The sequence below is a fragment of the Gossypium arboreum genome, chromosome 1 (assembly GCF_025698485.1).
Source record: "Gossypium arboreum isolate Shixiya-1 chromosome 1, ASM2569848v2, whole genome shotgun sequence".
Taxonomy (NCBI): domain Eukaryota; kingdom Viridiplantae; phylum Streptophyta; class Magnoliopsida; order Malvales; family Malvaceae; genus Gossypium; species Gossypium arboreum.
Genome location: NC_069070.1, coordinates 98270599 through 98292160, shown reverse-complemented (window position 1 = coordinate 98292160; position 21562 = coordinate 98270599). Strand labels below are relative to the sequence as shown.

At 30.4% G+C, this 21562-nt stretch overlaps 3 protein-coding genes and 1 long non-coding RNA gene across 5 annotated transcripts; 2 read left to right on the top strand and 2 right to left on the bottom strand.

The window, feature by feature from the left end:
- Window positions 1-2627: 2627 nt before the first annotated feature.
- On the top strand, window positions 2628-4347 carry LOC108481850 (protein RADIALIS-like 5). Of its 2 annotated transcripts, none has more exons than XM_017784924.2 (2): window positions 2628-3145; window positions 4112-4347. In XM_017784924.2, exon 1 carries the CDS (start codon window positions 2865-2867, stop codon window positions 3126-3128), a length of 264 nt encoding a protein of 87 aa, XP_017640413.1. In that variant the 5' UTR covers window positions 2628-2864; the 3' UTR covers window positions 3129-3145; window positions 4112-4347. The 2 variants fall into 2 exon arrangements, with proteins under 2 accessions (XP_017640413.1, XP_052877329.1); XM_053021369.1 differs by lacking the exon at window positions 4112-4347 and adding an exon at window positions 3805-3990.
- A 6838-nt stretch (window positions 4348-11185) lies between these two features.
- On the top strand, window positions 11186-11906 carry LOC108482840 (uncharacterized). The gene is made up of 2 exons (XM_017785925.2): window positions 11186-11498; window positions 11592-11906. The coding sequence occupies exons 1-2, from the start codon at window positions 11302-11304 to the stop codon at window positions 11695-11697; spliced, it is 303 nt and encodes a 100-aa protein (XP_017641414.1). The 5' UTR covers window positions 11186-11301; the 3' UTR covers window positions 11698-11906.
- A 2885-nt stretch (window positions 11907-14791) lies between these two features.
- LOC108480527 (zinc-finger homeodomain protein 5-like) lies at window positions 14792-16699 on the bottom strand. The gene is made up of 2 exons (XM_017783558.2): window positions 16295-16699; window positions 14792-16180 (listed from the first exon to the last, which is right to left on the bottom strand). Exon 2 carries the CDS (start codon window positions 15918-15920, stop codon window positions 15075-15077), a length of 846 nt encoding a protein of 281 aa, XP_017639047.1. The 5' UTR covers window positions 15921-16180; window positions 16295-16699; the 3' UTR covers window positions 14792-15074.
- A 2882-nt stretch (window positions 16700-19581) lies between these two features.
- LOC108480748 (uncharacterized) lies at window positions 19582-20881 on the bottom strand. Its single transcript, XR_001870679.2, has 2 exons — window positions 20261-20881; window positions 19582-19971 (listed from the first exon to the last, which is right to left on the bottom strand). It is a non-coding gene; the product is annotated as an uncharacterized LOC108480748 (long non-coding RNA).
- Between the last annotated feature and the right edge of the window lie 681 nt (window positions 20882-21562).

The window sequence follows — 21562 nt, the reverse complement described above, 5'->3', positions numbered from 1 at the left end:
TCTGATCAAGCTTTTGTTAAGTTAGTGGAGGGACCAATCTAACATATACAATTTGGCTCGAGTAATTTCAATTAAGTCCAAAAGATTTTTCCAATAATTCACAATTTACTTAATCATGGAGTCAATCCACAAAAATTATCATGATTGAAAACTCCATATTGTAAACACTTTACGAAAGCAATTTCTAATTGCTTTGTCCAATGACCTCACCATGTGTGTGTTACCCTCATATGATATCCTTGATTCCTTTGAGTTAAATCTACTCATTCAATACAATCCTATTTTATCTCATTGTCATCATTTTGTCTTCTTAATGATAAATATGATCACTGTCAACTAATGACTATGATAACTTGTTCGTTCAAGAATAAGCAACCCGTGGCCATGTTTCATATTTATCAATCCACACAATATATTGGTAACTCTTTAATCGAGCTATGAATTCCATTGTTTCTAGTAAAGCCATGTCATGCACAAGTCATGTACCCAACATACTAGCTATCAACTCGATCATCTTTAGAGCATAAGCCTCCACTTATATCAAGGCACATGAGTTACATATGCATGGTCAGTGACTAACTAAGGATATAGGTAAGTCACACCATGAATGTCACAAGTGAATTAATTCACAAAATGGATTTAAAATTCATTCAACTTGGGTCCAGTCCAATGCATCATTCTTTCAATGAGTACATTTATGTTTCTACCCATGGAGTCAACTGCTCTGATAGCTAAGACTAGTCATCTCCCTAATTGGAATTGTAGGCAACAAAATAATCCTTCTATGCATTTGAATCAAATGCTCACCCTAATTCTTTTATAGGATTACAGACTCGTTTAGATTATCTACTAAAGTAAGTTATCTTTCTCACAATGTAAACGTTCTTACAGTGTCACTTATCATCAGTTTGAGTTTAGACAATCTATGAGCTAATATTTGCTTGTTACAATTTCACTATGTATACAAAACATAAAAGATATAATAGTGAAATGTGAAATAACTTTATTTATTTATCTATCATTCAAATACATAGAAAACAGTTACATGTTTACTACAATATGAGCACATTTCCTAACAAACACTTACTCAGCCAAACATTTAAATATAGTTTGTATGTGTGTCTATGTGTGTGTGTGTGTGTGTGTGTGTGTGTGTGTGTGTGTGTGCGTGTGTGAGTGTGTGCATGTGTGTGTTCTTGGCCATGTGCCCTTCTGCCAACACTTAAAAGTCGAGTCATGTGGGTGGGTTTACTTATAAGTGTGTTGGGATTCATGAGTTATGTCAGTTTTCCTGAGCCACTTGTCATTCCACAAGGCTCCTCGTCTGCATGATTTATTGATATGCCTTACATAGCTTATATGCTATAAGACATGGGTTCCAACCTCACTAAAAGCAAATGTTGAGATTTCCTTAATTGGTAACCATGCGTAGACACATGGTATTTCATCTCTGACATTCAAATAGGCACTTCCACTCTATTGAATCCACCACTTCTTCAAGCACTCAAGCTTTCACAAAGTTGATAGACAGAGCCCCCACTGGAAACAATACCGACACGTTGAGGAGTTTGTAACTCCCAACAAGCGATATTTTGAAGACTTCTTCTGAAAAAACCATCTCCATCTATAATTATTAAATTTATTAACTATGCATAAATTTAAACGCGATTAATCTATCAAAAACAAATCCTAAAAATATACTTCTTATATAAATATTTATTTATTGGTTCAATAGTCTAAAATTTAAGTGGTTTTATATTATTTTGTAATTTTTATACTACTAATATTTTAATAATCTAACCGTTGAATTTATTAATCTATTTACACTTGTTATGCATGTAAATTTTAAATTGATCTAATATATATCATATTGATAAAAATATAGTCTATATATTTACAATTGAAATATTTTTTACATAAAATAAATAGTTAAAAATTTTAATTTATGTTAAACTTGACATACATGATCTACATATAAAAATCTAAGAAAATATAAAATCACTTAAAGTTAACACCGAGGTAAGTAAATCTCTTCTCTTTATTTATATATTTATTTATATATAATTGGAATATCTTACTGTATATTTGGTGGGGTTTCGAGGATCAAATTATTGGAGCATCAATGCTAATGGGAAGACTCTGTTTTAGGATCTAATCTCCAGCATCTGAGAAATTCTCAAGCAAAATCAACTTGGTGTTGATGATATTATAAAAGACAAGAAAATTATAGGGTCAGTTCTTTTACATCAAAGCTCTTGCTTAAGCCACCCAATCATATCCCGTTGTAGCCCCCAGGGATAAATATATATATTCGCCAAATACCAAAACTTCACCTATACCTTAATTAACAAAACTAAAAATTCATTCAAATGATAATCCGAATTTATTGAATTAGATTTTAATAGCTTTACTTGTATCATTACCTGATTTTTTCTAAATTACAGACATTATTATAATCTAAATATTTAAATATTTAAATTTTTAAATTTTATAAATAAAATAAAACTTTCACAAGTGTACTATAAAAATATAATAAAATATTTAAAAAACAAAAACAAGTGACAATTTTTTAAACAACACCGAGCTGCCATTACTCCTAACCACACCATCTTTGCTCTTTATAAGTAGCTGGCCTTGCAATTTCTTACCCACACCCTCCCTTGACTTCAGTCTTCTTCTCTCTTGACTAAGCCAACACAATCTGTTCTTTCCCTTCCTTTGGTTAATTAACTCTCCCTGCAAGGTCTCATCTTAAAATACATACAATCCTCTTTCACCAAACTTTTGTTTCGGCTAAAACAACTCATCCAATACCTTTATCATATCCGTCCTTATTTTCATTCATCCCCAAAGTCATATAGTTAATGGCATCGAACTTTTTCACTTCTTCACGTGCATCCAACTCCTACTGGACGCCTCACCAAAACAAGCTATTTGAGAAGGCACTAGCAGTATATGACAAGGACACCCCTGACCGGTGGCAAAAAGTGGCGGCTGCTGTGGGCGAGAAATCGGCCGAGGAAGTAAGAAAGCACTATGAGGTCCTAGTGGAAGATCTCATGTATATTGAATCTGGTAAAATACCTATACCCAATTACAAAAGCACTGCTGGGAGTTACAGAAGATGAATTGCTGGTGAGCTAAGGTAGGAGATTACTATTATATCCCATTTCCAAACTTTTATTACTTATTCTTACCTCCTTTGAGTCTTTTCTACTTGACCTGTGCAATGTAAAATGCTGTCAACTTATGACAGAGGAAAGGCATGAAACCAATGTCTTCATAATGCCAACAAGAATTGAAAAACCTGATCATTTATTCAAATACTAAAGAAATTAAGATTACGGATATTGTATTTATGGGCAGGAAAAAAACCATAGTTTCTAGAGGCCAACCCTAACATATGAAACATGGACGTGCCCTCAAGCTCCAAATCACAGCATATGATAGGAAACTAACTTAGCATGCCACTCTCTCTTCCCTTTCGGCTAAACCGAAATCATTTAAGAATGTTGTCCGGTGTTCTTTCCCAAGCTAGGATTCTTGGTTTGATGTTCAAAAATCACATTATAATATAAAAAGAAAAACTCTTTTAAAGCAGTTGTAATCATCCATGTTTTCTCTAACATGCCATGCATGATGGACGCACCACCTTTCCTTTTCTGGTAGCTCGAGCTCACATCAAACACTAAATCCCCATCTCCCCACATTTTTTTCTTTTTTTGGTTGATGTTGTTTTCTATAATACTATATTTCAACATACCATAGAAAGACCACATGAAATCTAATCCTCTTTTGTTTTAGATCATATGCAGATGGTCCTAGAAATTCAAAGAGCTTGGAACCCAATATCATAAAATAAATAAGTTCGTCGGTGCTTGTCTTTTTCATACGTCTGACCTATGCCAGTTTGTAACCAAAATTTTCATATTCCTCTGAAACCCTTCATTAATATTCCCTAGAATTACTCTTAGTCTTAAAAATAAATAATTATCCAGATAAACTAACATAGATAACCATTTGCATATGCTTCTCTTCTAAAATGTAAAATAATTAAATATTTTAATTATTCTAACATTACTCTTGTGTTTTTATTTTAAATCCTCCACAGATTTATGAAGAATATAAAGCTCCAATGAAACAAAAGTTTAAGCTACACTGTTTAGAGAACCTGTACAAACTAAAAAGAAACATAATTGTAAAGAAATGGAGAATCGAGATCTCGATTCTCCATAAAAAATTTGGCTCTCTGTCTCTTAAGAGTGTATGTTCCATTTAGTTGAATAATAAACAAGTGTATCAAACTTGTAAGTTCCAATTTTAAATAAAAATTAGTGTGATACTAAATATTGTGTTTTATCTATTGAATCAATATTCTATTTACCTTGTTTGTTTCCATAGAAATACAATTAATGAAGAGAAATTTTCTTTAAAAAAACTAGAAATAATACTTAAATTACTGGCTAAAGATTATGGAGTTAAGAATAATACGATGAGCACAAAATCAGAATGATTACCCACAAAAATAAAAGTAATAATCAAGATAGAAAATTGAAACGTAACTGATTTAGATAACATTGTTTCAACAATAAATCATGTCGATTAAAATATATATATATTAACGTAACAATATTAATTTTCGTTTTCAACATTAAGAGAAAATAAAAAATGTTGATTGAATTATAAATTTGATTTCGTTTCTTATATCCTAATCGCGATTGCACGAGATTTAAAGAATAAAAACTCAATTTTTTTTATCGTAGTAGAAAAGCAGCAGACAATCAAGTGAAGCAATTTAATTGAAAATCCGGGTTTGGAATTGACTACAAGAGGTAAAAGGAATGGTATATGGAAGCTAATTGGCGTTTAAGAGAAAGGGAAACGTGGGACGGCGAGAGAAACTTTTGTTTTCATTCCAGATGAACAGAGATGGAGATGCTGGGCATCGATCCCCGTACCTCTCGCATGCTAAACCAGCGCTCTACCATCTGAGCTACGTCCCCTTTACCTTAGGATTCTTTTTCATATCATATATAATATTATGCATGTAATTGCATCAAATGTCTGTAACCTTATTCTAAATTCACCTCTAAATTTTAAAATGTTTTAATTGAGCTTTTAAAGCATTTTTTAGTTAGTCTAACCATCAATTTAGACTTAAAAATGACATGTCAAATTTAGTCTATAAATATTTAAAACATATTAATCAAATTATAAATATGTATATATTTACACATAGACAATTTGGGGATAATATGTTTAAAAAAAACAAAGGTAATAAAATTTATAAAGTTAACATTTAAAGCTCTAGCTAATAACTAATTTGACAAAAGGATCTAATTAATATGATACTAATACTTTAAGAACTTAATTGAAATGTTTTAAAATTTAAAATTTAAAATGTCTAACATGATTTTATTATATTTTTGGATGTGTTGGTTTAGAATGGAAAATTTCTTGTAATATTAGAATTTGAATGGATATATATAACGTAAAACTATCACAGAACACTATGAATTATATTATGAATTGTATTTTAGTTTTCTATTGAAAAAGGGCAAATTAGTTTCTATATGTTAGATGAGCGAGCAAAACAACACTTTGTTAAAATTTGGTATCATATATAAGGTATAATAACAAATTTAGTCATCAATATTTATACATTTATTCAATTTGACCCCTACTGTTTATTGGAAGTAAATTAGAAATATTTTAACTAATAAGACTAAAGAGTCAAAAATCTCTTAGTAATAAATTTTAAAAAAATTAATTAAGCATTTTAAAATTTAAAAATATTAAAAATCATAAACAAAATTTATAAAAAAATTTATAAAATTTTAAAAATATAAATTTTTATTAAAAATTAACTATACCGACCCATTAAAATCTAATGCTATAAGATTATTAAAAATTTGACCCTACTCTTTTATTGGATCGAAATTATTATTTTCTAATAAAAATTATAACTTCTTTTAAAAAAAATTATAGTTCTTTTATGATTTTTTAATAATTTTAAATTTTAAGAGGGCTTAGTTGATTTTTAAATTTGTAACTAAGGTCAAATTCAATAAACATGTAAATGTTGACAGTTAAATTTATTAGTATCCAAATTGCATGTTTTTTTAACATGTCATATCCAAATTGTCAATGTGTTATATTCAAATTTTAAATCTCCCATCCAAACATGCCCTATTTGTTATTATCCATTTTGGATATTTGGCTAAAAATTTATGTATTTACCAATATAATTTTAATAACTTAAACTTCTATATAAAAGTTTATTGATACAACATACAACAATGAAGGAAGATAAAGAGGAGGTCAAGGTGGTGCAGTGGAGGCTAGTTCATTTAAAGAGGTTGAGAGCCAAAATAAGGATACGAGGACAGGTGACCAAGAAGAAAGTTGCTCAGAATAACTTTAGGGTGCAAAAAGATTGATCCATTCTTCATCGTTCCTTATTATATTTATAGGGAATGTCCTCTTGTCTATTGATGTGATGTGGTTAGATAAGCATTCAATCTCTCTAAATGCACAAAGGATATTCATAGGCATATACCAATTTTCAATTATCAATCAAATCGTGAAACTTTTATTCTATTCAAATTAGTCACTGTCTCTATTATCAATCTTAATCACATCAATTCAGCTCAAATAATCATCAATAACTCATCTCAATATCCATATAAGGAAAAATGACATGAACATGCAGAAAATAAATGGTTCCCGAATCAAAGAATTGCAAATCAAAATTTTGAGCTATTCATCGTCGACTTTCGATTTTCCTTTCTCTCTCGATGGTTTTGTGTCAACGTTAGGTAAACAAAATCATAAAACATATAATATTTTAAAATTCAATTCAAATCAAAACCAGTCACAAAATCATGCATACTTTACAATGTATTCAATTTAGACCCTAAACCTGAAACAAACATAACTTTCAATCCAAAGCTTCGGATTGAAATCCAATTGCATAATTACTCATTAGGGACCTCCTATTTCTTATTCCTACATAAATCTCATGTCAATTTTATATTTTATTCAATTTGGTCTATAGTGTACGAAACTAATAATTAAGCTTTACAATTTAATCATTTTCTTAATCTAAGTTTAATTTCTATCAACACCACACGTAAATATTCAATTATCAACAATGGAATCTTTCAAAACTTTAACATATTTACAAATTAGTACATGGGCCAGCTAAATCTAGCGCCCATGACCTCAAATCTACAAAAATTACAAGAAAGGGACCTAAATGAGCTTCAATTTATGGTTGAATGCTTCAAAATTGAAAGGTTCCTTTGGTTCAAAAATGGTGTTTAGTTTAGGGGAAGAAGAAAGGTGATTGATTTTCTCTTTCTTTCCACCGAATTTACACTTTTATACTTGGTTTAATGTTTGATTAATTAAGTTAATTATGTTTTACTTATAATTAATCTTAATTTCACTTATTTAATTTTATAACATCATAATGTCCACTAAGTCTCAGTTAAATATTGTCTAACTGCTAATTTGAACCTTTGGTTAATTGCAATTTAAGTCCTAAAGTTATTTTCTAATTAAAACTCTATGACCTCAAGAACTAATGTCATTAAGAAGGTTCAGTAGAGAAAGGATTATAACGGCTTTAGCGGAATATATTGACCTTGAGTTGCATCAGATGGATGTTAAGTCAATGGGTTCTCAATGGTAACATTGTTAAGATGATTTATTTGGTACAATAACAAGAAAGCTTTTGCATCTGGTGATGCAAAGTTGATGGTTTGAAAATTAAGAAGTTCATTTATGGGCTTAAGCATGATTCTTGTTTGTGGTATTACAACATTCACAAAGTGATTATCACATTTGATTTCAAAATGACTTTGGTTAATGATTGTATATATCACAAGTTCAATAGGAGTAAGCGTACTCTTAATCAATGCCCCAAGAATGATTTTAAGTTTACAAAAATGCAAACAAAATCCCTACATTGTAGTATTGGGGGGAGTCTAATGTATGTTTAGGTTTGTATGCGTTCATATATTGCATACATTGTTGGGATATTGTGCAAATATTTGAGCAATTCAGGTATGGATCATTGGTGTATGGATCATTGGAAAGTAGTGAAACGATTCATATATTATATTTAGAAAACAAAATATTACATGCTCATGTATCAAACTTCGACTTGGATGGACATGGATGCAAAATTTTATCATTAAGCTGCAAATTGTGACAATAAATGACAATTCTTTATTCCAATTACAATAGGAGGACATCAAAGCCAATGCACATAGACTTTAAATTCCTAGTTATTAAAGTAAGCGTCCAAAGTGGTCAACTGCTTATAAAGAATATTGAGACAAACTTAATAATTGTGGATTCATTTACTAAGAGACTACCAACCAAGGTTTTTATGGGCACATTGCTCATATGGATGTAACATCATTTCAGTATATTCAATTTTAGTTGGAAGTTTGTAATTTTAAATGTTTTTATGTTATAGGCACATTTTCATTTATTTCAATTTATATGTATTTTAAGGTTATTTTCTGTAAAAATAAGGTTTAATTGGTTTATTCACAATTTGATTTTGGTAAAGCTTAATCTTACTAAGGTTTAAGGAGGACTAGTTGGAAATAGACATGTTTAGATCACATTGTATGTAATTTCCATGCTACATATCCATACTTCATCTATGTCATTCGGTTATGTTAATATATGTGATTAGTGATGGATTTAGTTAAGATATATGTAAAAAAAAAGTCATTTTGGTTCTATATTAACATAATTAATTGACAAGATTGCTCAGAATGCCTTTTGATATGATAGTAAGGTTTTGAGCTCATAACATGTAAGTATAATGTAATTAGTATATGTATGTGGTCCAAGTGAGAGATCGTTGGATCATATGGACATCAAATATATAATAAGAATAATTGCATGTTATTATTTACTATTGTAAAAGGTTAGCCTAAATTAAAAGTGATCTAATTTAGCTAAGACTTATTGGGCTTCAGTTATTAAATAAAGTATGAGTCAAATATGTGTAGATACTCTAATAACTAATTTCTAATTGATGATAGGCTAATCAGAAATTAAGGTTAATGTGCAAAAGTTATATACATAATCTTTAAATTACACATACACAATTTTTTAGACACCCCATCTTCATAAAAAAAAAAGTCACATTCTCTAAGACATTTGTGTGTCAATTTGGAAGATCAAAACCATAATACTTGAAAATTTTAAGATGTTGATTGATTTAAGTATGCTTCTGCATCTAATTTTGTTCTTAGTGATCTGACATAACATATCCTGATTTACGATTCTAAGTTATACTAGAGTTTTTTGGTTTTAACAAATATTTCATGTCATCAATCCATCATTGAGTCAAAACATTATAAAACAATAATGCTAGTGCCTATTTTGTATTTTTTTTTTAGAATTAGATGATCAAAACAAAAATTACTAATAATTAGATAATTAACAATATAATTTACCCTTATGTTTAATAGATAATATATATTATTTTTGATATAATACTTATATATAACATTTATACTATTATTTAAGTGTGATTGAGTTAGTGGTAAAAGTAAACTCAACACCATCTCATTTAAAGAAATCAATAAAATAATTTTACATATTTTAAGTTATATTAATAAACCAATAAAAATTGTAAATGTTGAGATTCAGAACCATGCTACCAGCATTTATAAATATTTTTTATTGATAAAAGTACCATAAAACCCCTATACTATACCTTGGATTGCATTTTAACTCCTCTATTGAAAAATGGGCAAATTGGTCATTGTATGTTAGATGAGTGAGCAAAACAGTCCCTCTGTTAAAATTTGGTATTTATATATAAAGTATAATAATAAATTTAGCCTTAACATTTACACATTTATTCAATTTGACCCTACTCTTTTATTAGAAATAAATTAGAAAATTCTGAAAATAATAAGGCTAAAGGGTCAAAAGACCTTACTAACAAATTAAAAAATAAATTAAGTCCTTTTAAAATTTAAAATTATTAAAATTATAAAATTCTTATTAAAAATATCAATACCGACCCATTAAAATGTAATGGTTATAAGATTTAAAATTTTTGACTCTAATATTTTATTTGGTCAGTGTTGTTATATTCTAATAAAATTTTATAACTTTCTTTTATAAATTTAGTCTATAATTTTTATGATTTTTTAAATAATTTTAAAAATTTAAAAGGGTTTAATTGGTTTTAATGTTAATTTGTTACTAAGGCCTTTTAACCCTTTAGCCTTATTAGTTTGAAAATTTTCTAATTTTCTTCCAATAAAAAGTATGGATCAAATTGAATAAATGTATAAATATTGGGGGCTAAATTTGTTATTATTCCTTATATATAAATATCAAAACAAACGTTTAACGTTGCAATTTTAACGGAGGAGCTATTTTGCTCACTCATCTAATGTACATAGGCTAATTTGTTCATTTTTTTCATTAGATGGGCTAAAATCCAATGTACGGTATAGTACAGGGGGTTTTGCTATACTTTTACCTTTTTTACCACTTCTATCAAAATTTGATATTTTTATACATTTCAATTTTATTACAAATTGTTTCACACACATTGTTTGTATATATTGATAATGTGGTTGACTGAATTGGTATTCCAAATCAACTGAATACAAATTAAAAAATGACAATATCATGATAAATAATTGGAGTGAATTTAATATTTTTAAAATGATGTATTTATCTATTTAAATTTTTTACTCACAATTTAAACTAATTTTTATTTTAATATTTTATATATTGTATATATGTAATTATTATTAGTTTTAAGCTTATGTTTTATTATTTATTGAAACACCCAGATATATTTTAGACACATAATTTCTAGTTTAATTGATAGTTTTTATTAAATTTAATTTTGGTAATTTTGATACATGAGCGAACATTAAAATAACTTACATTTTATGGGAGCGGAAGTAGCATGTTAGTAAAATGATTTGATATGAAAAATCGAATTTTTTATGATATTTATACCAAATTCATAAGCAAACCAGACCGATATAAATGCAAGTTTGAATTGATTTTTCCGAAATTATCTCACAGTTAAACTCGTGTTGGGTCATTAGGCACTCAACCAATCACCTATGCCTATGGATTCGTCGTACATATCTCCTCTTAAACCCTATAAATGTTTCATGATTTCAATCTCAAATTCATCCATCACATTTTACTAAATATTTTCATATTCACAAATAAATTCATTCCTTTCTCTTTTACTTTCATTTTATTTTTTTTACATAAACTCAAAAAACAAAAATGGCAAAGATTGCTTTGGTTATTGTTTTGATCTCAATGATCGTGGTTGTTTCAATCCATTCCGTCGTTGGTGACACCGCCGCAACGTCACCTACAGCATCAACAGAATCAAACGCTGCAAAAGCTGAGGCACCAGGTCATGAGGGACACGATAGTTCCAATGAATCATGGACCGACTGGGCCAAGGACAAGATCAGGTGAAAAAGGAAACCATGAAAACCAACATTATTTTAAATTTTAGTAATTACCTACATAAGCCTTTTATGTTGAAATTTATTTGTGATGTGCAGCGGTATTGGGGGCATGTTCGCTTCTTCACCATCATCCTCACCAGCATCGGAACCAGCACCAACACCAGCAAGCTCATCAGCGGAAACACCCGAAGTCAAGGTTTGAGCTGCACCTGTAGCCACAAGCTTGGTTTAATATGGGATATCAAAGCATGGTTCTCATCCTATAATATAGAGATTGATGGGAAAAGCACTATCACTATCACTATCACTACTTTTTTTTTTTTTTGGATCAAACCTTTCATGTGGTTTGAACCCATTGTTAATAAAATGTTATAATAATAAGAATGCAAATATTATTATCTTTTCATTTCATTGGTGAACTTGCTCTCTTAAAAAACCCAAGGATATATACAAAATTTGGAGATGAAAGTTGAAATTGACCTTTGCATGCATGGGAATGGTGGGAAGGGACATCCAAATTTTATTATTTGACTGTAGAGCTGAGTCCAGTAGCAAATCTATAGGGGACTGACGGCCCTCACCTTCCCTAAATTCTGTCAAATTGCTCTATTGCCCTATGAACAAATTTATTTTAATCCTTATAAACCACAATGACTTATGCTTGACCTTCCAAAGTTGAAGGTTACATCACATTACTTTATTAACTTAATATTTCTATTACATTTGAATTAATAATGTTTTTCATTATATGTAACTTTATGTTTTTATTTTGCAATATAAAATAATTTTATTTTATTTAATACTATGGATTTTTTTAACAACAAAACTTTAATTTTTACTAATAATGTTTAAAATTTCAAAATTTTATTTCATTATGAGAAAATTGGCCTAACTATTTTTTTAATATTTTCATACTAAAATTCTTTATGGACAGATAAAGCCAAATTTAGATAGCAAAATAAATTTACATTAAAAAGTCTTTCTTTTTTTAAATATTAACAAACTATATTTGTGATTTAAATATATTTTATAATTAAAATTATATAAAATATATTTGATAAATTAAAATCTTGTATCTTCTTTTTCTTTATTTTATATTTTATACTTTGTGTATTCTCTGCCCCATTGTACATCCTAATTGATCAGGCTATCAATTCTTAATTTAATTAGTTCGGTTGTTTCAATCCCTATCCAACCAAAACCAATTCAATAATTTAAAACAATAATTATTAAAAAAATACTTTCAAAAACTTTAAATGAGTGGGCCTTTTAAATTTAGAGATCAGCCCAACTAATAAGATAAAGCCCATAATCCACAGAAAAGAAACCGTAAATAGCTTTTACTATTTTCTGCTACTTCATCTTCTCATTTCCCTTTGCCGCCACCTTCCTTTTTCATCTTTCATTCTTTCTCTTTTGTCAATTGTCATGTCTTCTTTTCCCTTTTCACTCAAACCTTGAGAAAACTATTTCATGTGCAAAGGATTGAGGATTCCCAAACATTAAGCTATGAAGAAGAAAGCAACAAAAAAATAGAGGCCGTGCAGATTTACGTTACTTGAAGGATCTGGTCTTCCGAAACGTTTTCTTCTTCTTCTTTTTTACTTGGATTTGTCCAAAAAATATAAAACAAAATAAAAAAAACCAGTTGAACCAGTTTATCGATTCACAGTTCAATCGCGGTTTATATCGATTTGCAGGCTAACTAGTTCTTCTCTTTACTTTAGACTAGTATACCAATCGGTTCTCAATCAGACAGACTAGTTTGGTCTATTTTTAGTAACATTGTGTGGCTTCGTAACAACATGAGAAACACCCACGGATAGCCCTTCAGCTCCTACCACTCGACTGTCATAATGACCAACCACTTACATGCTTCACACCACTCATAAGATCACCCGTTATTAGTGACTCACTAATAAGAGACCCCTATTAGACCATTCATTATTAGGTGAGCACTCATCAAGAGAAGACCTATAAGACTATTGAAATCTAATAACCTCATACTATATCAGTAAAGAGAATGTCAAATATGTTACACTTGATGACAACCAATGTATAACGGCCTTTCATTTGGTTTAATCACACATTTACCATACTTTGAGCTTGTCGATGACATCGCATAATTGGACAAGAGACTCTTCCCCTACAAATATTGCAAGGCATGATGGATGAATGAGGAAACTCCTTCCTCATTTTCAACAACCCTAGCAATAAGCCTTAACACAACTTCCTTTCCTCCTATTCTCCTCCTTCCTTACTTCGACCTCCACTTATCATAGGTGAACCAACTTTCTTGTAACTACGGCCATTTTCTTCTTCTCTTACCTAGTATGAATAACTTTCATCAAAATATTTTCTCCCTTCATAAAATTCAAATCCAAAATTTTACTAATGAACGTGAGGATTATAAAATTAAACCAGGTGGAGATATTAAACGGTTAAAAGGGGTATTGGCTCATTTGTTGTGTAAAGATGCCACCAAAATTCAAGCAGGACAAATGTGTTGGGTCACAATCTCACTGAGGCTTATTGTCCAATTAATTCCGTAGTTTTTCTTTTTCTTTTGAAGGGGGAGGTATGTATACAATCTGTGTTGAAAGTTAGATTCAAGAGAAGGTATATTGGAATACAATTTGTGTTGAGAGTAAAGATTCAAGAGAGAGTTTCAAAATCCGAATAAAAATGCCGAGACATTGTTGTTTAATCTGCAAGGTTCATATCAATCATCATACATCAAAAGCCAAAAACTTAAATGGCCCCCGTTAAGAAAAGGGTTGAAAAACTTATAAAACATTAGAAAAATATATATTTTACCTTATAAATTAGCCGAGGGTAGGTAAATGTATCATGAATATATATATTAAAAGTCTAATTATATTTTGTCTTATTTATTAAAAATAAATAATTTAATTTTGTATATGTTAGATAAAAAATAAATGAATCTTTTCTATTAAAAGCCGGCGTGATTGATTGAAATAATTATATAGTGACATGTAATGTGTTACATGTATCTCATGATTACATACAATATCAATTTTAACCAAAAATGGATAAAATTTTAATAATACAATCAATTTATTATTTCATTTAACCTATAGAAAATTTTTATTTATTTTTGAATAAATAAAACATTTTTAATCACGGATTGTATGAATGTGCATGAAATGAAGTCACAAGTTTTCAGTCAGCATTAAACATGACACGCATTCGCATTCGGTAGCATTTGCGCCATGTCATATTTCCTTTTTCGACAGTGTTATCAGAAACAATGGGATTGGGCGCATAGATTGAAATGATGAGAAAGAGACTACCATTATAATTAATTTAAACAAGAACAATTAATTACTAATACAAGACTACTTTGTTTTTGGGAGGCGCGGAGGGGGGGGTGTTGGAACGGTGCTGAATTGCCAAGACATAACCATGGCTTACAATGAAGAATTATACAAATATAATTTGAACATGAAGGCCAGCTCCTTTCTTAACTCTAAAATGTCTGGTTTAATCTTGTACGTTGCCCCGTCTCTCTCTCTCTCTCTATATATATATTATATATGGGGTTATGAAGAAGAAATCTTACTGATCCTGAGGCGGCTTCTTCACGTTCTTGTTGTTGTGCATCCAAACCTTGAAAACCTGCCGTTTCACCCCATACTCAGCGCAAAACTTTTCGACTTCATCTTCATCTTGTTTATTGATTCTCCACCCCAATTTCTCCGCTAATTCCAACATCTTATCCTTCTGTTCCTGCGTAAATTTCGTTCTAAATCTCTTCTTTGACAAAACATAAGGGGGTGCTGCTGCCGCCATTCCCTCCGGATTAGACTGATACATGTTAAGATCCTCGCTTGAAGACTCGGTGCCACCGCCAACAAACGCTACATTCATTGGTGTAACCATTGCACTGGGTGGACTTGTGTACTTTTGATGGTGATGGTGGTGGTGGTGCAGCATGGTTGGAGAGGGCAATGGTGGAGGCAACTGAAGAGGGTTAAGCATCAAGCTTCTCCTACCCCCGAATTGTTGGGTCTCTCCATCAACCTCTTTGCGGTGGAAGTTGCGGTGGCAGTCACAGGCTGCACATTTCAACGCTTCCAGTGTTCCTTCTTCTCCACTAGGCATGAACTCACCGCACCCATCGTAAACGTTTCCGCCGATGCTGGCAGCGTGGTTCTTCAGACACTCTCGATACCTAACGACACCCGCCAATGGCTTCGTGTTAGAACTGACTGAAATGGGTGCAACACTGGCGCCGGCGATTCGATCCGGGTTCGGAGATCTTCCAACATGGCCAAGTGACTGTTGCCTTTGGGGACGATGAACTTGGTCTAGGGTTTGAGTGCAAGTGAGAACCGCAGCACCATTATGATTCCCATCTCGCACTGGCGTTTTAATATCATGTTCTTCACCTCTAACTTCCATAGTTTAACAACTAATTATCGACTAAACACAAAATAAAGAGCCTAAAATGAAGCTCACTATTCAACTATTCACCTAACTCGGAAAACTTTGAAACGTTATCAAAAGAGATGACGGTGATGATGATGATGATGCAAGAAGCTTATCTAGGTTAGATATCTTATTGTTTTCCTTTTCCCCTATATTCCTCCTGATATTTAGCATTATCCAGCCAAAATCCATCGACCCATACCTCTAATTTCAACCGTTACAACATCTGTAAGCTGAGATAAAGAAGAAAGAGAGAGAGAAAGAGAGAGAGAGAGAGATGAAATCAATATCTTGAAAAAGAACAAACAAAAGACATTAAAGTTGAAATGGGACCAAAAGTCACAGACCTAAAAAAGAGATGACCAGCAAACGGCAGAAACTGCAAGTGGGCAGCAGCTTTTAAGGCTTTAAGACACCATGAAAGAAAAGAGATGGATCTGGGGTATGAGTTTTAGGGTTAAAGATCTGGATTTGCTTCTGTGCCCCCAACAAGCCAACTACATATCCAACAAGCGACAGCTTGGTTGCTTATGTTGAAGCCGAGGGAAAGATAAAAAAAAAATGAAAAAATTAAAAGAGTCAATGTTTAGAGACAAGAGAGAGAAAGAGGGAGTTTGGTTTGTGTTAAAAACAAAAACAGAAAGAGAGAGATTCTGACGAGATTAAAGGAGTCTTTCTCTGTACAAAACAACCGACAACGTCATGTTCATCCCTATCCCACGCCCTGCCACATTCGGGTCCCACTTACTCTTCATTATTGCCCTTCCGGTTTTAAAACAAAAATCTACGACTAATGTATATGCCCTATTTTTCTTTTTAAAATATGTATATATGTTTTTTATAGGTGGGTTTTACTTTAATTAATTTGTTGATTTTAGTTTTAATTTTATCTATTTTAATTTATTTTTAATATAATGAATTGATTTTACATGTAATAATTTGATATTTATGATTATTGGGACCTTAATTGTATTATAGTCGCTACACTTAAAAAACCCAAAAATTTACTAATTCAACTTGTGTGGAAAAAATGATAAATTAAATAAAAATAAAAATTAGTTGTATTAAAGTAGTTATAATTTGTGAATTAAAAAAAAACTTAAATTGAACAGAAATTAATTAATTAATATATTTGGGGTAAGGTCTACTTTCCTCCACTTCTAATAACTGGTGTTGGAATCAGATTAGTGTAATTTTAGAGTTAAAAAAGATTCCAAAATCTACCCACTTGAGCTACCTCCCTCAAATGAGCAAACAGATAGATAAAGTACAGTGACTCCCCTTGATGCGACATACCTTTGCTTCCTCCATAATCCTTCCCCGAAACCTCAACTTTTCTTAATAAAACAGGTTTCCAGAAACTAATAAACACTCCATTACAAGTTAAAAAAGAAAGATCTTTTAAACATGCTGGTAGGGGTGAAAAGTTAAAAAACTGTGGGGATGGTCCACAGGGAGAGTTGTTGTCCTGTTCGTGCTGAGCCCTGAGACTAGTGTGTGTATGAAAATATATGGATTTGAATGATCAAAAGAGCTTAAGGTGCGCATTTCTGCAAACTGTCTGGCAACGACCACGCTTGCCCCCAAGCAACGTCTTTGCCTTTCCGTGATGCAATCGATGCCTTTTATTTGTCTCTCTGCACTTTTCCACGTTGTATTGCTTTGGTACTTGCTTCCTCAATGTTCATATTATTTTTATATATTTTGGGTGCAGTACAGCTTCAACCATTGGCTATTTCCAACTCCAGAATCCTTCCTTACCACTTTTATCATATTTTTGTTTTATCACCTCAGCTCCTTTACCACTCTGAAAATTTTCCCATTTGCTTCAGACTTCATATCATCAATTTCCCAATTCAATCACTTCCCTGTTTCTATATCTACGTCTTCTCTTGTCACTGTCGATAATCCTAATCATCGTTACTTGTATACAAATAAATTAATGATTTTGAATCATAATTCACATTTTCATTTTTCAGTAATTTGTTTTATTTGGGAAAAAAATTCATAACTTGAATTTTTAGTTAAAACTATAACGATTCGAAATACATTTTATCCTCTTTATTAAAAAATAAATAAATTAATTCTTCTATGTTAGATAAAAGTATAATTTGGTCCTTTCTACTAAAATTTTTATCTTTTTATAGTGTTAAAAATTGATACGATAGACAAAATAACTGAACAGTAACACTAAGTGTGCCACATATAACTCATGTTGATGTATAACGGTCGATTTTTAATAATAGAAGTGGATAAAATTGTTAACAAAATTACCAATTTTCTTTTTGATTTAAAACTATTTTACCCATTTTTCTAGTAGAAAACAAAAATACAATCGACTCTAATATAAAGCCTTCAAAATACTTTTACCAAATTTTTATAAATTAAAATTCACATTTCTCGTATTAAGATTTTTTAAGCCGAAATGTTATATATTATTCGAGTTAAATTTATATTCAAATTCAATATTGATAAATATAATATTCAAACATAATCCAAATTCTTAAAAAAAAAATCCACTCATTCTATGTATTGATTATTGAAGTTGTTTTTCTTTAACAAAATGATATTTTGCTATTTGATTTAGAATAAAGTTACCTATTTTTTTACTCTTAATACAAGAAATTTCAAAATACTTTTACTCTTTAACCACAAATGTTATATATTATTGTGAGTTAAGTTGATATTCAAATAAACTAGTTTCAATATTAATTGATTATTGAAGTTGTTTTTCATCATTAGACCTGTTACACTTACATCTAAAACGGACTTGTTTGAAATTTATTTGGTGAAGAATGGTGATGTATGTACAAATTCGTTTTGGAAACATATCAACCTTTGTGAAAAATATCATCCACGCCATTTAAATTGTGAAGAAGAAAACAATCTCACAGCAAGGAGATGTCTTTTCTGAAATAACAAAATCATAAACATAACCTTCACCTCTAAAATGAATACAATACAAAATTCCTCACACCAATAAGCATAAGAGGCACAATTGGAACAACTGTAATCGACCAAATGGAACACACAAGCTGCCATCACTATAATTCATAATCTAATTCAACATGATAGAAGGAAACACGTAGAGATTGATTGATGCATTATAAACAGAAATTAATGGATACTTTGTTGAATATCCACATTAGACAAGATTATGTATACGTCTGGTGTTTTGTTATGTTGAAATTTTAATATTATGATTTTTGATAATGTGGTTATTGAAAAAGTTACTTTACAATGTTTGATATACATCGAAAGGTATTGATTAAAACCCTAAGAAAGTTACGTTATCACGTTTGGTTTACTAGGTACAAAATGAAATAATAATTTATGAATTTACTTTGTTCAATAAAAGATAATATTCATGTATTTAATTTTTATAATATATTTTATTCTTTGGATTAAATATTTAATAATAAAATTTAATTGATAATTTTAAATTATTTTTAATTTATGATTTTAATTCAAAGCAAAATTATTTCAAACTTGTCTTGTATCTATTTTCTATATATAATAATGCATATATAAAATCATGTATAAATAAAACTTGTTTTGGAATAGATAAAAAAAATATTTGAAATCATGTTTTGTTTTAACTAAAGGTTAACTCATATGAATGTAATAAAAATAGTTGATTCCAAGTATTGCTTTAAGCAAAACTATAAATAATTAAATCATAGAAACAGAAAATCATAGGCAGTCTAACTTGTAATGGCCAATTTTGGCCTGGACCAATAAAACAAAAAAAGAACCCCAAACAAACCAAATTAATTCCAAAATAAAAAATCCCAAAATAAATAAAGTCCATTTTACAAAAACAAGCTGCAAGGCCAAACCCAAAACTAAATAACCCATTACATCAAACCCTAACCCAAATCCTAGCCCATTATCTTAAACTTTTTCAACAAACTAACCCTAGGGCTAGTCCCTATTGCAGCAGCTGCTCCTCACCAGCAGGGTCACCACACACGTCGCTTCGCCTCCTCGCGAGCCAACCACCACTCACCCATGCCTCTAACACCTGCAGAAGAATTAAAGACAACAAGGACAAGGAAGAAAACAACAAAAAAATAGGATGGATTTGTCTTGTAAACTGCTTTAAAAGCCGAAATCTCCCCTTTATTATTTTTTTACACACAATGAGTAATAAAAAAAATGCAGAACAGAAATTGGAAAAGGTGGATTTTGATTTTCTTCCTTCGTTCTCTTTTCGTTTTTAGTTTCTTTTTTTCTTTTCTTTTTTTATTTTTTCATCACAAATCTATTTTTCAATAAAGAAAGGGGCATAAAACTAAAAAGAAAGTAAAGACCTCACTGAAATCTGCCCGTGGATTCGTCATCGGAGATTTCTTCTCCACTGTCGAAGTCGAACCAAAATAAAAGGGAAACGGAGGGATTCTTCTTTCGGTTTATTGAGGGGAAGAGGGCTTGGCCTTCATGCATGGCTTGAATAGGAAGCTAAAAGCCCATCTTTGCGCTCATATGCCACCGGACACGGTGGTGGTGCGGCGGCGTAGTAGGAGGGTTTTAAAACCCTAATAGAGAAATAGAAAGAAAAAGAAGGGGGCTTTTGATTTTGTTTTTAAAAAAATGGCTGAAGTGAAGTTAAAAAAAAGGTCTTGTCTTTAAACAAATGAAAAACAGCGCTGTTTGGTGGGGTGTGGATCCGTGCATCCTCGATTATTGGGATATATGTGTATGACGTCCCTCCATCTTTTAGCATCCTTCGATCAAGCCCTATTTTATCTTCTCTTTTTCTCTTCATTTGGCCATCAAATATTGCTCGTTTTTTAAATCGGTCCTTTGATCTGTAGGGCTGAAGCGCATGGTAGGGCTAGGAGTTTTGTCCAATTTGGTCCTTGTTATTTTGGGTGCGCTTCATTTCGGTCCCTGGCAGTCTCTTTTCATTATTTATTTTCTTTTACCTTAAATTTTGTGTTGGTTTCGAATTAGTTCTTAACCTACTTAGTTCATCATCATCATCATCATCATCATCATTATTATTTTTTTTTTACACACATTTTGAATTGTCGACTATTATAAATTTTATATACTGTTTTCCTAAAAGCTTTTGCGTACATTATTTATTTTTTAAATTGTTACACTATTCATTTTAAACCTTTTCATACTTTTTTTATTTGTTATTTATTTTAGTCTGTTTTACATATTATTCATTTAAATATTTTCTTCATTTATTTTAAATTTTGTACATATTACCTATTTTAAATTTATATATTGCCTCATTTTAAATCAATTTTTATATAGCTTATTTTAAACTCCATTTATTTATTTAAAATGTTTCATCATTATTTACATTAATTTTTCATATTATTTATTATTTATCTATTTTAAAATTGTCTTGCATATTTTGTTTGGTCTATTCAAATAAAGTCAATCTTTTTTTAAAACAAAACTCATCTATATTTTCTCATTATCTCTTTAATCCTTTTTAAAATTATTTATTTATTTATGTTCTTGAATTTCAAAAATAGCTCTCATTATGTGATAACTCAAATTAGGGCCTAATCGGAATAGTGGTTTCGGGACCACAAAATTCGAGATAGAAATAATTATTTTATGATTATTTTGAGGTCTATGATATGATTGCATGA

Coding starts and splice junctions, on each gene's coding strand:
- LOC108482840 (XM_017785925.2), top strand. CDS start 11,302: ATGGCAAAGATTGCTTTGGTTATTGTTTTGATCTCAATGATCGTGGTT. Junction 11,499..11,591: donor TGGGCCAAGGACAAGATCAG/GTGAAAAAGGAA, acceptor TGTGATGTGCAG/CGGTATTGGGGGCATGTTCG.
- LOC108480527 (XM_017783558.2), bottom strand. CDS start 15,920: ATGGAAGTTAGAGGTGAAGAACATGATATTAAAACGCCAGTGCGAGAT.
- LOC108481850 (XM_017784924.2), top strand. CDS start 2,865: ATGGCATCGAACTTTTTCACTTCTTCACGTGCATCCAACTCCTACTGG.